Source organism: Castanea sativa, chromosome 10, assembly GCF_040712315.1.
Source record: "Castanea sativa cultivar Marrone di Chiusa Pesio chromosome 10, ASM4071231v1".
Lineage (NCBI taxonomy): Eukaryota > Viridiplantae > Streptophyta > Magnoliopsida > Fagales > Fagaceae > Castanea > Castanea sativa.
In genome coordinates, this window is record NC_134022.1 from 30,884,960 (window position 1) to 30,899,572 (window position 14,613).

At 40.6% G+C, this 14,613-nt stretch overlaps 2 protein-coding genes across 2 annotated transcripts; both read right to left on the reverse strand.

Moving 5' to 3' along the window:
• Positions 1 to 1,076: 1,076 nt before the first annotated feature.
• On the reverse strand, positions 1,077 to 1,644 carry LOC142614105 (uncharacterized). The gene has a single exon (XM_075786655.1). It carries the CDS (start codon positions 1,501 to 1,503, stop codon positions 1,156 to 1,158), a length of 348 nt encoding a protein of 115 aa, XP_075642770.1. The 5' UTR covers positions 1,504 to 1,644; the 3' UTR covers positions 1,077 to 1,155.
• Positions 1,645 to 8,742: 7,098 nt separating this feature from the next.
• LOC142612386 (uncharacterized) lies at positions 8,743 to 9,711 on the reverse strand. The gene is made up of 2 exons (XM_075784480.1): positions 9,613 to 9,711; positions 8,743 to 9,171 (listed from the first exon to the last, which is right to left on the reverse strand). Exons 1-2 carry the CDS (start codon positions 9,709 to 9,711, stop codon positions 8,743 to 8,745), a joined length of 528 nt encoding a protein of 175 aa, XP_075640595.1.
• Positions 9,712 to 14,613: the final 4,902 nt, after the last annotated feature.

Genomic DNA, 14,613 nt, shown 5'->3' on the forward strand with positions numbered 1-14,613 from the left:
ATTGCTTTTTGTGTAATAATGCCCCTGAAACTATTGAGCATTTGTTTTTGCAATGTGATTGGGCTGTTCAGCTTTGGTTACTAGCCCCATGGCCTTTATATATGAGTAAGTTATCCTCTCTATCTATATTGGATTGGATTAAGGTTATTTTAAATCCAAAATCCATGTTGGGGTTGAATGAAGAATCTGTCAAAGACTTCCAGCTTTATGTAGCCATTCTCTGTGATCATTTATGGATGGCTAGAAATAAAGCTAGAGTGGAGGGTTCCAAAAGTAATCCAATTGATCTTTCTAGGCAAATTTTTAGAGTCTTCATGAAGCATAAAGAAGCTTGGAAGGAGCAAAATAAGAGACCATCCAAAGATGTGGGGTCTAGTCTCCCCCCACAATGAGCTAGATCAAGCTAAATTTTGATACTACAATCCGTGAAGAGAAAACCACAGTTGCAATTGTGGGAAGTTGACAACCTTCTGTTGGCATGGTCAAAGCAATTTAAGAGTGGAAATTCCTTTCTAGGGGAAGCGAGAGCAGCTTGGTATGCCATGAGGTGTGCTATGAATGAAGGAATTCAAAATATAATCTTGGAGGGAGATGTCGCTGAAAAAGTAAGATGTAACCCCCCATTGGAGTATCAAGTCTATTTTTTAAGATATTTTGTTCTTTGCTAATTTTTTTTTCAAATGTTGAATTTTCTTTTGTTCATAAAAAGGGTAATGTATTTGCACATTTGCTCCTCTAATGGGCAACTCTTGTAAACTGGTCTAGATTAGTTCTCATCTCCAATCTGTCTTTTCATGTATTTCAGGTCTTTGTTAGAGATCCCGATCTTTTTGTTTCTCCCCTATTTTGGGTTGAGGTTTTGGAGCAAAAAGTATTTATTCAGAGAGAGAGAGAGAGAGCGAGAGAGAGAGAGAGAGAGAGAGGAAAAAAAAAAAAAAACTTAATAGTTTCTGTTGGACGACGTAAGTCTTTTAATAATTTTTTTTTACTATTGTTTTACTCAAAATTAAAATCCTTCTATGAATCATATTACGGAACTTGGACACAACATAATTAGAAGGAATTTTATCTCAAAAAAAAAATTCAAAATATAAATATTATTAGACTAATATTTAAATATAAGAGAAGATCACATTTAAATTGATTTGAATCTAGCTAGAGGGTGAGTTTGAGGTCTAAGCCACTGTCTTCTCGCTCTTCCTTGTCTTTCTCTTTGTTGTTGCATGGACTAGGAAAGATTAGAGGAGGCCTTACGAACTCAACTTCTTTAGTAAAATCCTCCCACTCAAATTTAGGAACCCAGCTCGAGTGATCATCTCCACCTACCCTCTTCATCTTCTTCTTGTCATTCATCACCTGCGAATCGTTCATTAATTCCTTTCTTCTATAATTACGTGCCTCTCGAAAGCTTCGAATCAACGCGAAAAACTTCTCCATCTTAGCCTCTTCTTCCTCTTCTTCTTGCTCAGCTTTCCCATTTCTGAAACTCTTGTCATTTTCCATGGATGATGACAAACAAACAAAAACTAAAAGGGTAGCTTGGAGAATTCAAAGGAGGAAAACTCTGTTTTTGCTTCAGCTAATAAACAGGAGAACGACACGGGGCGGTAGTGTACAGCTTTTTCTTTGCTTGATGTCTTTGCGAATTTTCCAAACGCTCAATTTATAGAGTTTTTCTGGGTATGTAAAGACAAAACTGCCCTGCCGGCGAAAGTTGGCCGACGTTATTCGAGTGTCAAGAGTCAAGGGGCCCTTGGGCTTTGGCGATCAATTTATGATTTATGATTTTTGTTCTTTTTTGTTTTTTTTATGGGACCAACTTATATGATTTTATTACACTTCAACTATTTATTGATTTTATTTTTTTTCTTCTAAAAAAAAGAAAAGAAAACTATTTGTGATTTGAACTGAATTTGATTTATTAATTTGTAGTTTAGAATGTTACATTTTATCTGCTTGATAATTACCTTCTTGGCTCAAAATAAGCTCAATATTATTAAAAAAATCGCATGTTTAAATCATATTCTTTAGAAGATTTTTTTTAGAAGATAAATTTGAAAAATAAAATACTAATCTTACTAGTTACTACATTCTAAAAAAAACTAAGAGAAAAGTGCTGGAATAAGAATTTTTTATAATATTAAAATAATTATTAAATGATTATATTTATCATTCTTAACAATCATACCCACAATTTATACCATTATTTTAACACTTTCACTCTCAAATGGGTCCAAAATTCCCTTAACTTTTAAATGGGAGATAGAACAAAGATACAATTCAAACTCAAAATTACTTTCTAGCCTAATATAAATTACTTGTCACATAGTCCAAAATTTATATATATATATATATAGACACACTACTATTCTTTTTTCTTTTTTCTTTTTGACACACACACTACTATTCTAATACTACACATTGAGGAATATGAAACATTTATCACATAGTATTAATTTCTCATTGACTTTATAACAATACAATAACACTTCTCATTGGAACAACTTATTCAGTTTTTTGTTGAAATTTTTTTTGATGAAAATGTGTTAAAGTATAGTTGTACTTTGAAAAAAAAAGTGAGATTTTAAAATTTTGTACATAAAAGTTAAAAAAACAAGAGGCTGACTTATAAGCTTATCTAACACTAGTTCTCACATGTGACTAGGATAGCTTATTTAGCTTTTTGCTAAAAAAATTGATAAAAATATATTAAAGTATACTTGTATTTTTAAAAAGTGATAAAAAAAAAAGTAAGAAAAAATGAAGTTTTAAAAAATTGTACATAAATTTTTTTGTAGGGGAGTTGTACCTAAAAGTTAAAAAGTAAAAACTTGGCAGATAAGCTTAACCTAACAATATTCCTCACGTGTGACCCTAAATTTCTCTATAATGTTAAATAGGATAATAACTATTGAGACAATATTCATACTCATACTCATTACTATCTAGTCTAATATTATATTTGTCCCAATAACTCAAACAATTAAAAGATAACGAACTTAGAACACAACTTCTGTTAGTGCACTGATGCACTTTTAAATACGTGTTTTAATTTCAATGTGTCAAGTATATTAATGCACAAAACATAAGCTTAACCCATAAACTTAATCATTTATTCATTTTTTTAGAGGGGATCATTTATTCATTATTGTAACAAAAAAGTACTCATAATCAATCATTAAATTGGTAAAGCAAGATTTTTTAAATCACAAATGGATTCAACGAATTTAATACCAAGATTAGGTAATAATATGTTAGCTTGGTATAACTTATTTTATTGATCTATTTAGTTTTTAAAAAAATCAGATCAAAATTACATTTATACCTAAACAACACAATTTTAAAATTTTAAATGTAATAAAATAATAATAAATTTTTTCTGAAAACTTATTAATAAAAATTTATATTAATTGGTCCCCTTAGAACAATTGTAAATAAACTATTTTTAAAAAAAAAAAATTTGACATCATTTTTGTTAATAAACCAATTATTTTTTTTCATAAAAATGTTTAGGTAAATTTTGACACTTATTAATAATATATTGATTAATATTTCTTTATAAAAAAATTATTGTCAAATTTTCTCATTAATAAAAATCGTTGAAAAAAAAAATGTTACTAAAATTCGTTGAAAAATGTAAAATTCTTAAAAGGAAGGTGAGGGACAAAAATGTAAATTAGTAGTGAGGGTGGGGCCTGGCGTCATCATTAATACGTGTAAGGTAGTGTAGAATAAAACGTAAAAGGCTTAACAAAGCTCAGTGACGTCCGTAGCATGACGTAGTCAAAGTGACTCCTCACTTCTCTTGCTGATGCCAGCTCTCCAAGTCGCCGATTCCTCATCTCATATACCCAAAAGATCAGATATACTGGACACGTGTTGCGACCTCTTCTCCTTCTCTGCTTGCTAACGCTAGAACCACTATACCGTTATTTTATTTATTTTACAATACCATTTTATAATACATTTAATATCTTAATTTTTATTTTATCATATAAAATATTAAAGTAATATATTTACATAATAAAATAATAATAAAACTTAAAACCCAAACACAACTCAATACTTAGATAAAACCAAAAACCCAATAAATTTTTTTTTTTTTAAATATCATCTTGCTACATCACTATCTTATTTATAAGACGGTACTATAGCATAATTGTAAATTTTTTTACAATTAGAGTAAAGTTTGGATACTATAAATTTACAATTTGGAAGTTTAGCAGTCACACTGGGCATTATAAATGGTATATGTAAGGAAATTTTAGTATCAAAGCACAAAACAATCCCATTACTTGGTCTTGTACTTGCAAAAAACTTTACAATAGTGCTACAGTGGACTTCTACATATACAAGTTACAGTTCATCCATTGTAAACTTAAATTTTTTTTTTTTGGGTAGTATATATTATTTTATTGAGAGATATATTGGATTATATTATTTTATTAGGTAATATATATTATTTTAATGAGTTGAATAGGAAAATAAAAGTCGGGATGTTGAGTTTTTATAAAATGATATGGTATAATTGATAAAGTAACTTTTAAGATGGTAAAATAGAATAGTAGAAAGATTGCAGATGTGAATGCTCCATGATGAAGCAAAAGTTCGTCAGTTGTTATGAGTTCGTCCAGGTAGGGCCGGGCACACTCCTGCGTCACAACGGAAGTAAGAGCTCACTAAAATGGTCACCAGTGTGGTGCCTGCCACAACGCCTCCGATGCCAAAGTCAGTATAAAGGAATGTTTATATCAATCAATTAGAATAACTCAGTATATCTTATGACTATGTGTGTGTACCTCATGGTGGCGATGTGAGGGCTTTATATATGTTGCTCTGGATTCTAGCCGTTGAGGTGTTAATGTCTTTCTTGGTAACGCTTACTGCCGAATAATGAGATTTAATATGTTCTCAACGGTCCGTCTGGCTGGCACCGTAACCATCCGGGATATTAATGGCGGCATTGAATGATTTTAACACCCTCGTCAGTGACGTGAACATTTAATTAGGCTCGCCCCTGGGAGCGCTCTCGTCTGTCTTGTTGAGATCGTTTGTAATTGATTTCTTCAGTCCCATCAGTGGCCCCCGGGTTCTGTGGTTGTCATGACGTGTCATGACGACCACAGAAGACGAAAGGTTTTTTTTTTAGGCAACTCTTGGGATTTCGCGCCGCATTGAATGCGTAGTGGCGACATTATGCTGGTCGTGGCCACATGGCATGTTCTGGTTGGAGGGGACTTATTCTCTCATTGTATGACTCTTGGGTTTCCCGCTGGTTTTTAGTTTTTTTTTTTTTTTTGCCTTGATTTTTAAACTTCTCTTCTCCCTTCTTTACTTTTCATTTTCTCCAAGCTTTCAGTTATTCCTCTGAGCACTTTCTCCTTCAGTTTTTCTCTGTCACTTTCTTCCGAGCTGGTGCGTGTTTGGTGTTGGGCTTCTCGCTTTTTCTTTTCTAAGGTATGCTCTTCTTCCTCTCTTTCTTCCTTTTTTTTTTTTTTTGGCATTTGCAAACATCTGATTTCCTTCTCTTTTCTTTTGGCTTCTGTTTCTTGGTTTTTGGGAATTTTAGCATTTTCCTATTTTCCTGTATCTTTCTTGGGTGTCTATGGTCAGTAACTCTGAGGTTAGGATAGCTTGCCCTTCAGTTTCCTTTCTTTTTGTGCGCTTAGGGGGGTCTTTAGGTGTTTTTCCAAACCATGAGAATTTCATTTTCGAGGGTAATAGCTTAGGCGTTGTCTTGGGTGAATTGTTTTCGTTGCTTCGTCAATCAATTGACTGGTTTAAGGGTTTAGTGAGGGAGCAAAAGTCAATGCCTGAGGTTAGGTCTAGTGATCTCGAGACTGGGTTATCGTCTAGTGGTGACCCAATGGAGGGAGATACGGCTGTCTCAACCCTTAAAGAGGTTAGGGCTTTTCACACCCTCGTGGAGGGGTGTGGGTTGGACGCTGATACCGTGGGTAGGTTTAGGGATAGGTTTCAATTTTTGGAACGGGTTCATGTTCGTCGGCCTAATGACGAGGAGAAGGCTTGCCAATTTTTTCCTAGTGAAGTGTGCTTCTATGAGGCTGCTTTCACTTGTGGACTTAGGCTCCCTGTCCATCCGTTTGTGATAGAGCTTTTAGCTTATTTTGGTATTGCTCCTGAGCAACTTATGCCCAATTCGTGGAGAATAGTGGTCAATTGTATGGAAATATGGTTGGCCACCAATGGGGATATGATCAAGGTGAGTGAACTCGTCTATTTGTATCATTTGAAAGAGTCTAAAGAATATGCATATTATGAGTTAGTACCTTGGGAGAAGAGAACCAATATTGTCAGGGGTTTACCTTCGTCCTTCAGGTACAGGAAGTCTAAATTTTTCTTTGTGTCTAGGGACGATTTTAAGACTCCCTCTAGCCAGGATTGGGGTGATATCCCAAGATTGCTTCGTCGGTGGGGGACCCCGACTTTAGGTGTGTCAGTATTCTTTCCTGTCATCTTTACCTTTGTTGAATTCGCTGTTATCGTCACTAATTCCTTTGCTTCCTGTGCAGTTAGGAGGAGGCCTAAGCTTAAAAGCAGGCACAAGGACCGTGTTGAAAAGGCAATTGAGTACGTCCAAACGATCGAAAACTGGGATAATCTAGTAGAGCCGCGAACGCTTGCCTTTTACCATCTTGGCCCTGACCCGTCCCCCTACGTCCTGAAAAGTATTGACATTGAAGGAAAGAAGAGTAAGCCTTGAGTTCATCAGTCTCAGTCCCCATATCTGCATTTGGTTCTTTTGTTCTTTTACAAGTGTTTCCTTCTTGCAGAAATGACGGAGAAGTTTAACAAGGATATGTACGAGAAGATGCAGTCCAAGAAGGACGAACCACTGTCCAACATTGGAAAAAAGGTGGTCCGTGTCAAGGGGAAGGTTTCCTCCGTCACTCCGACTACTTCTACCACTCCGATTGTTTCTGGTGCCAAGACGACGAGGACGGCTTCTCCTGCCACCTCGATTGAAGAGATCCCGACCCCCGCCTCTAAAAGGCCGCGCACGTTTGATAGGGGGAAAGATAATGCTTGCCCGTCTACTATCTGGGACGACGAGAGGCTGGCGACGGACAGGGGTCATGGGGTCATGATTGCCGAGGATTTGAAGGTGTTCTCGGGTTTGCCTCCAAATGAGTTGGTGGGTCGTCACCTCCATAAGCTCGTCCAGGTAACACGTTTGTGCGAAGTTATCTTCTTCATTATATATATTGGTGTTCTGAGGTTAAATTTCTTTACACGTTTCCTTCTTTTTTTTTTAGGTGTTGGGGAAGAGCATTAATCTTTCCTCGGAGTATCTCGCTCAAGGGGCTAAGGTCGAGTTTGCACTCTCTTGGATAAAGGTCCTAGAGACGGAGAACTCGAAGTTGAAGAAGGATTTGATAGCTTTGATGGAGGATGTCCACCATGCCAAGGAGGAGGTCAAGAAATTAAGCGGCGAGCTTAAGGTCGAGCAACAGCTGGTTTTGGAGAAGGACGAGCAGCTTGCAGCCGCTAAGGAGAAAATCAAAGTCGTCGCTGCTAGGGCCATTGAGGGTTTCCCGCAGACTGAAGAGTACACCTCCGTGCTCTTCAGCTGGTATTTTAAGGGGTTTGAGCTTTTGAGGAGATACTGTATTAAGCACCCTTCTGGAGTAGATTTGGAGACGATGGACATGGAGGAAGTGGACAAGGAGATTGCTGCTGATGAGGCTGCTCATTCAATGAATGCTGGGACTGACACTCACAGAGACGCTCCTGCCATTGACGCCCCAGTCGTTGAAGCCCATGCCGTTGGTGTCCCCACTGGTGATGATGCTACTACGGACATTTAAACTTGATACTTGTGAAAAATTGTTTTTTTTTTTTTTTTGGGTGTTCGCTATGTTTTGGGCTCACATTCCAGAACAATTTTAATCTCGTTTTGAGAAGAATATTTTTAGCTCAGTATTTATGGGCTTTTAGATGTAAAAACAAAGGTAATTGTTCGTGGTTTTTGGGCCTTTATAACAACGTACTTACTTACATATGTTGTACTCGTCCGTACTTTTGGTAGGAGCTTTACTTTCTCCTCATGATCGTTCCCTTGCGATCTTCGAGACTCGTCAACTTCTTTGACCCGTCAGTAACTTGTATCCGTCAAGGCTGAATCTTATCTTTTGGCTCAGCCAGTAAGTACATCCATTTAGGCGGAATCTTACTACTTTAGCCGTTTTTTTTTTAATCTTTTTGTCTTCGTCCGTAATGTACATCCGTCTAAGCGGAATCTTATTACTTAGGCTTTTTCTTTTTCGCCTTCGTCAGTAATACACATCCGTCTACGCGGAATCTTATTACTTAGGCATTTTCTTAGGGATTTTCGAGACAATTTTTTGGCTTCATCAGCAATGTACATCTGTCTAGGCGGAATCTTATTGCTTAGCCATTTTCTTAGGGATTTTTGAGACAATCTTTTGGCTTCGTCAGCAATGTACATCCGTCTAGGCGGAATCTTATTGCTTAGCCATATTCAGTTTCTGGGATTTACAGCTGACAAGACCTGTATGAAGACATTAGTTGAATCTTTATTTCATTAATTTCAGGAATGAGTACATTTTTGTGTTACATCTGTTGATGGTATTTCTTCAGGTGCTCAATGTTCCAGGGTCGTGGAAGCCTCTACCCGTCTAGGGTTTCCAAGTGATAGCTGCCTTGTCGAGAGTAGTGGATGACTCTGTAAGGTCCTTCCCACATAGGACTGAGCTTTCCTTAGGACGAAGTTGCACAGGACGCCGTGGTGGTGACCTTGCGCAGGATGAAGTCGCCTATGTCAAGTCGTCTGAGCTTTACCCTCTTGTTGTAGTATTCGGCCATCTTCTGTTGGTATTTTACCGTCTTGCTGGAGGCCTTGTATCTTATTTCGTCCAGGCAGTCCAAATTGATTCGCAACTGGTCGTCGTTGTCTTTTTTGTGGAATACTTCTCGCCAGATGCTAGCTACTCCTACCTCGACTCGGGTTACCGCCTCAGTGCCATAAGTGAGCTTGAAAGGCGTTTCTCCCGTTGGGGTTCTTGCCGTGGTTCTGTAGGGCCACAAGACATTGGGCAATTCTTCTGGCCAGGCACCCTTCGCTTCGTCCAATCTAGCTTTGATAATCTTGAGCAGTGTTCGGTTCGTCACCTCTATCTGCCCATTCGCCTGTAGGTGCCCTAGGGATGAGAATTGGTTCCTGATGCTTAGTACCGAGCAAAAGTCTTTGAAGCCTTGGCTGTCGAACTACCGCCCGTTATCTTATATAATTGTCCTTGGAATCCCGAACCTGCAAATTATATTCTTCCACACGAAGCTACGGATCCGTGCCTCTGTGATAGTTCCTATTGCTTCTGCTTCGACCCACTTTGTGAAGTAATTATTAGCAACGAGTAGGAACCTTACATGTCCTTTTCCCAAGGGCAATGGGCCGACGATATCGATTCCCCATTACGCGAATGGCCACGAGGAAGCTATCGTCGTCAGTTTCTCTACCGGTAGTCGCTGGACATTCCCGAACCTCTGACACTTATCACACCTTTTGACGAGCTCCACTGCGTCCACCTACATGGTTGGTCAGAAATAACATATTCAAATGACTTTGCTTACCAGAGATCTAAGGCCAGCATGGTCTCCACAAATTCCTTCATGGACTTCTTGAAGGATGTACTTGGCTTCTTCTTCGTCGACACACTTCAAGTACGGCATGGAGAAGCCCCTCTTGTATAAAGTGTCATTCAGAATCATAAATCTAGCTGCCCTCTTTTGATCCTCTTGGCCTCCATGGCGTCGTGAGGGAGGTGCCCATCTTGGAGAAAAGACACGATCGGTGTCATCCAGTTGTTTACGCTTTGGATGGCAAATGTTGGAACTTCTTCAATGCTGGGCCGTTTCTGAATCTCCATGTCTACTTCCACACTCGTCGATCTTTCTTCTGACGAGGCCATCTTCGCGATCTTATCTGCTGCCATATTCTGGTCTCTTAGGATCCGAACGTACTCTAACTTATTGAACTCCCGGGCTAGATGTTTCGTCAGCTTGGGGTACTTCTGCATTCTCTCCTCATTTGCCTCATATTCTTCTCTGATCTGCCCTATTACCGATTTTAAGTCGCTCTGGATGAGCAGGTTCTTAGCCCAAAATGCTTTCCCGAGTCTCAATCTCATCAGTATTCCTTCGTACTCAGTCTCGTTGTTGGTTGCCGAGAACTTCAGTTGAACTCCATATCTGAGCTTTTCTCTGTCAAGGGTGTTTATGATGACCCATACTCCCCCCCTCTTTTTAGCTAACGAACCATCGGTCTGGATCGTCCACAGTTCGGTTTCATTGTCGGGGTTGTCATCTTCTAGGAGGGTGAATTCAGCAATGAAGTCCACCAAAGCTTACGCCTTGATGGCTGTTCTAGGGTGGTACTCGATGTCGAACTGGCTGAGCTCGACTGCCCACTGCACCATTCTCCCAGCTGCCTCAGGTTTGTTCATGGACTTCCTAATGGGCTGGTCCGTCATTACCACAATGGGGTTCGCCTCAAAATACGGACGCAGTTTGCGTGAAGCTACTATTAAGGCGAACGCGATCTTTTCAATCCTGGGGTACCGAGCTTCTGCTCCTTGGAGGGCTTGGCTGACGTAATAGACTGGTAATTGTTTCTTGTCCTCTTCTCGAATTAGGGCTGCACTTACGGCCAAGGCTGACGCTGCCAAGTATAAATATAGATTCTCTCCCTCCTTGGATGGACTCAAGAGGGGCGGATTGCTCAGGTAGCGTTTAAGTTCTTGAAATGCTGCCTCACATTCTTTAGTCCATGCAAAAGCTTGCTTCAATATCTTGAAGAAGGGCAGGCATTTGTCCGTAGCTGTAGAGACGAATCTGTTAAGGGCTGCGATTCTTCCCGTCAGTTTTTGGACTTCCTTGAAGGTCTTGGGTGATGTCATGTCTAGGATGGCTCGAACTTTCTCTGGGTTGGCCTCTATGCCTCTTTGGGACACCACGAATCCCAAGAACTGCCTTGAGGCTACGCCGAAGACACACTTGCTAGGATTCAGCTTCATCCAGTATTCTCTAAGGGTAGTAAATGTTTCCTTCAAGTCCTCCAGGTGCGTCAGTTCCTCCTTACTCTTGACGAGCATATCGTCCACGTACACCTCCATGTTTTTGCCGATCTGCTTATTGAACATCTTGTTTACTAGCCTTTGGTATGTTGCTCCTGCATTCTTTAGCCCGAATGGCATCACCCGATAGCAATAGAGCCCTTGACTTGTGATGAAAGCAGTCTTTTCTTAGTCTTCCTCAGCCATCTTTATCTGATTGTATCCTGAAAATGCATCCATGAACGTCAGTAACTTATGCCCGGTCGTGGAATCTACCAGCTGGTCTATCCTCGGTAGAGGGAAGCTGTCCTTCGGGAAGCCTTGTCCAGGTCCGTGAAATCCACACACATTCTCCATTTCTCATTTGATTTCCTCACAGCACGATGTTGGCCAACCACTCAGGGTAGTAAACCTCCCGAATGAAACCAGCTTGCAATAGCTTGTTGACTTTGTCAGTGATCGCTTGGTTTCGTTCAGGGGCAAAGACTCGTTATCTTTGTTGGACGGGCCTTTTTTCTAGGTCCACGTTCAACTTGTGCTGGACGACTTCAAGGGATATACCGGGCATATCCTCGTGACTCCATGCGAAGACATCCATGTTTTCCTTGAGGAACTGAATGAGTTTTATCCTCATCTTGGGGCTTAAGGTTGTTCCTATCCTCATCATCTTAGTTATTTCTCCTTCAACCAGTTCTACTACTTCCAGAGCTTCTACTTTGTCTTCTTTTTCCTCCTCAATTATCCACGTATGGTTTTCCTTTGCAGCCAGGACAGCCTTGCAGCATTCCCTAGCTAAGACCTGATCTTCTTTCACTTCACCGACACCATCCTCAGTTGGGAATTTCACCTTTTGGCAGTAGGTGGACGTAGCCGCCTTCCACCGGTTAAGCGTAGGCCTTCCAATAATTACATTATAGGAGGAAGGGCAATCTACTACCAGGAAGTCCAATTGACGGGTCAACTACTTCGGGTAGGTCCCTACTGTGACTTTCAACGTCGCTATGCCCTTAGGGTATACCTTGTCCCCACTGAAGCTAATAAGGGGGGAGTCAAACGGGCGTAGTCTCCCAGGATCTAGCTTCAACTGCTAGATGGCCGGTAAGTACATGATGTCTGCGAAGATACCGTTGTCTACCAGGACTCTCTTAGTATTGAACCCTTCAATTGTGAGCATTATAACCAAGGGGTCATTATGTGGCTGCTTCACTCCCCTATCATCCTCCTCGTTGAAAGACATGTCTTGGTTCGTCCGTCTCTGCTTGAACGGGGGTATCATATGAACGTTGTTCACCTACCTTTGGTAGGCTTTCTTAAGGGATTTGAATGATCCTCCCGTGAACGGCCCCCCTGCAATCGTGCTTATCTCCCCGATCACATCCTGGCGTGGTTGGGATGGACGATTCTCATTTTTGGACGAGGATTCACGCTAGCTCCTATTGCCGTCCCCGAACCTACTGGATTCTCCTTTCTTCACATACTTCTGCAATTTCCCTTTCTGTATCAGCTCTTCTATTTGTCCTTTTAGGTCTCAGCAATCCTCGGTGTAGTGGCCATAATCCTTGTGGAACCGGCAGTATTTGTTCTTGTCACACACATTAGGAGACGAATGCAAAGGTCTCGGCCATTGGAGGTAAATCTCGTCCTTAATCTGCGTCAAAATTTTGTCAACAAGCATAATTAGATGGGTGAATTTTACCGTTCATGGAGCTTTTTCTTCTTTTCGTTTGTCTCCGTCACTTCCCCGATGGCTTGGGCACTCCCTCTTTTGCCCCTGCGTTCGTTCTCCTTCTTTCCCTCTTTTCTCGACCTTCCTTCGTCCACTATGGCTGCCAGTGCGTCCTCTGCATTCATGTACTTTTGGGCCTTCAAGAGCATCTCTGCCATCGTCCGAGGCGGATTCTTTGCCAGTGAGACTCCAAACTCTCTAGACTTAAGCCCCACTTTAAATGTCATCAGATGTACCTTGTCGTCTGCGTCGTCCACTTCTAGGGTTTCTCGAGTGAAGCGTTTCACGTATGACCGCAAGCTCTCTCTCTCCCCTTGCTTAATAGTGAGAAGGCGATCCGCTGGTCTCTTAGGACGTTGCCCTCCGACAAAATGGCGCAGAAAGGCGCTACTTAATTGTTCGAAGCTGTCAATGGATGAGGTGGGCAATCTCGTGAACCACTCTCTTGCAGCTCCCTTAAGCGTGGTAGGGAAGGAACGACACATTATTTCATCAGGGGCTGTTGAAGGCCCAGTGTCGTCTTGAAGGTATTAAGGTGATCTTGGGGATCCTTAAGCCCATCATAAGGCTCAAGCTGAGGCAACCGAAACTTTGTTGGCACTGGTCGTTCCAAAAATGCCATGGTAAAAGGAGAATCAGTTGCCCTGACCATTCTATCTAGACTCCGATCCATCTTCTCCTTGATGGCATTTCTCAATTCGTCCATCTCCTTTCTCATTTCCTAGAGGAGATCAGAATGTTGTTCCTCTAAAGTAATGGTCTTTTGTCGATCACTTCTCTCGTGGCTGTCTCCTTCATCCTCTTGGACAGCTCTGGATTGGTTCTCCTCCTGTTGAAGCCTTTGTCTCATCCCCTGATTTTGTCTGGTGAGTTCTTCAACGATTGCCACAAGAGCTTGGACTTGCTGAGCCAAGGCCGCTGAATCCTAGTTGGATTCCATCTGGATATCGAAGTTGGTAGAAACTATGTTTTCGAACCGTAGTATGAGAATGTCGTTTCCCACAGACGATGCCAAACTGATGAAGCAAAAGTTCGTCAGTTGTTATAAGTTTGTCCAGATAGGGCTGGGCATACTCCTGCGTCACAACAGAGATAAGAGCTCACTAAAATGGTCACCGGTGTGGTGCCTGCCACAACGCCTTCGATGCCAAAGTCAGTACAAAGGAATGTTTATATCAATCAATTAGAATAACTCAGTATATCTTGTGACTATGTGTATGTACCTTGTGGTGGCGACGTGACGGCTTTATATATGTTGCTCTGGATTCTAGCCGTTGAGTTGTTAATGCCTTTCTTGGTAATGCTTACTGTCGAATAATGAGATTTAATATGTTCCCAACGGTCGGTCTGGCTGGCACCGTAACCGTCTGGGATATTAATGGCAGCATTGAATAATTCTGACATCCTCGTTAGTGACGTGGACATTTAATTAGGCTTGCCCCTGGGGGCGCTCTCGTCTGTCTTGTTGAGATCGTTTGTGATTGATTTCGTCAGTCCTATCACTCCCCAATGTCAATGCTCTTAAAAGTTTCAATAATGCAACACACTTTTTTAACATAGGAAAATTTTAAGGACATACCAAATGTTACAATTTTTGCTACAACTTGTTACATGGTGAATTATTAATAATGCAGGGCAAATGGTGGGTTCACACTTATACCACTCACAGCTCATCATACGACGAGTTGTAAAATTTGTTGTGTCCCTATCATTGCTCATTTAACATATGTTGTCTTTCACCATCACATTGACCAATCAATTTTTATCCATAAGAACACATCACTCAATTTATTA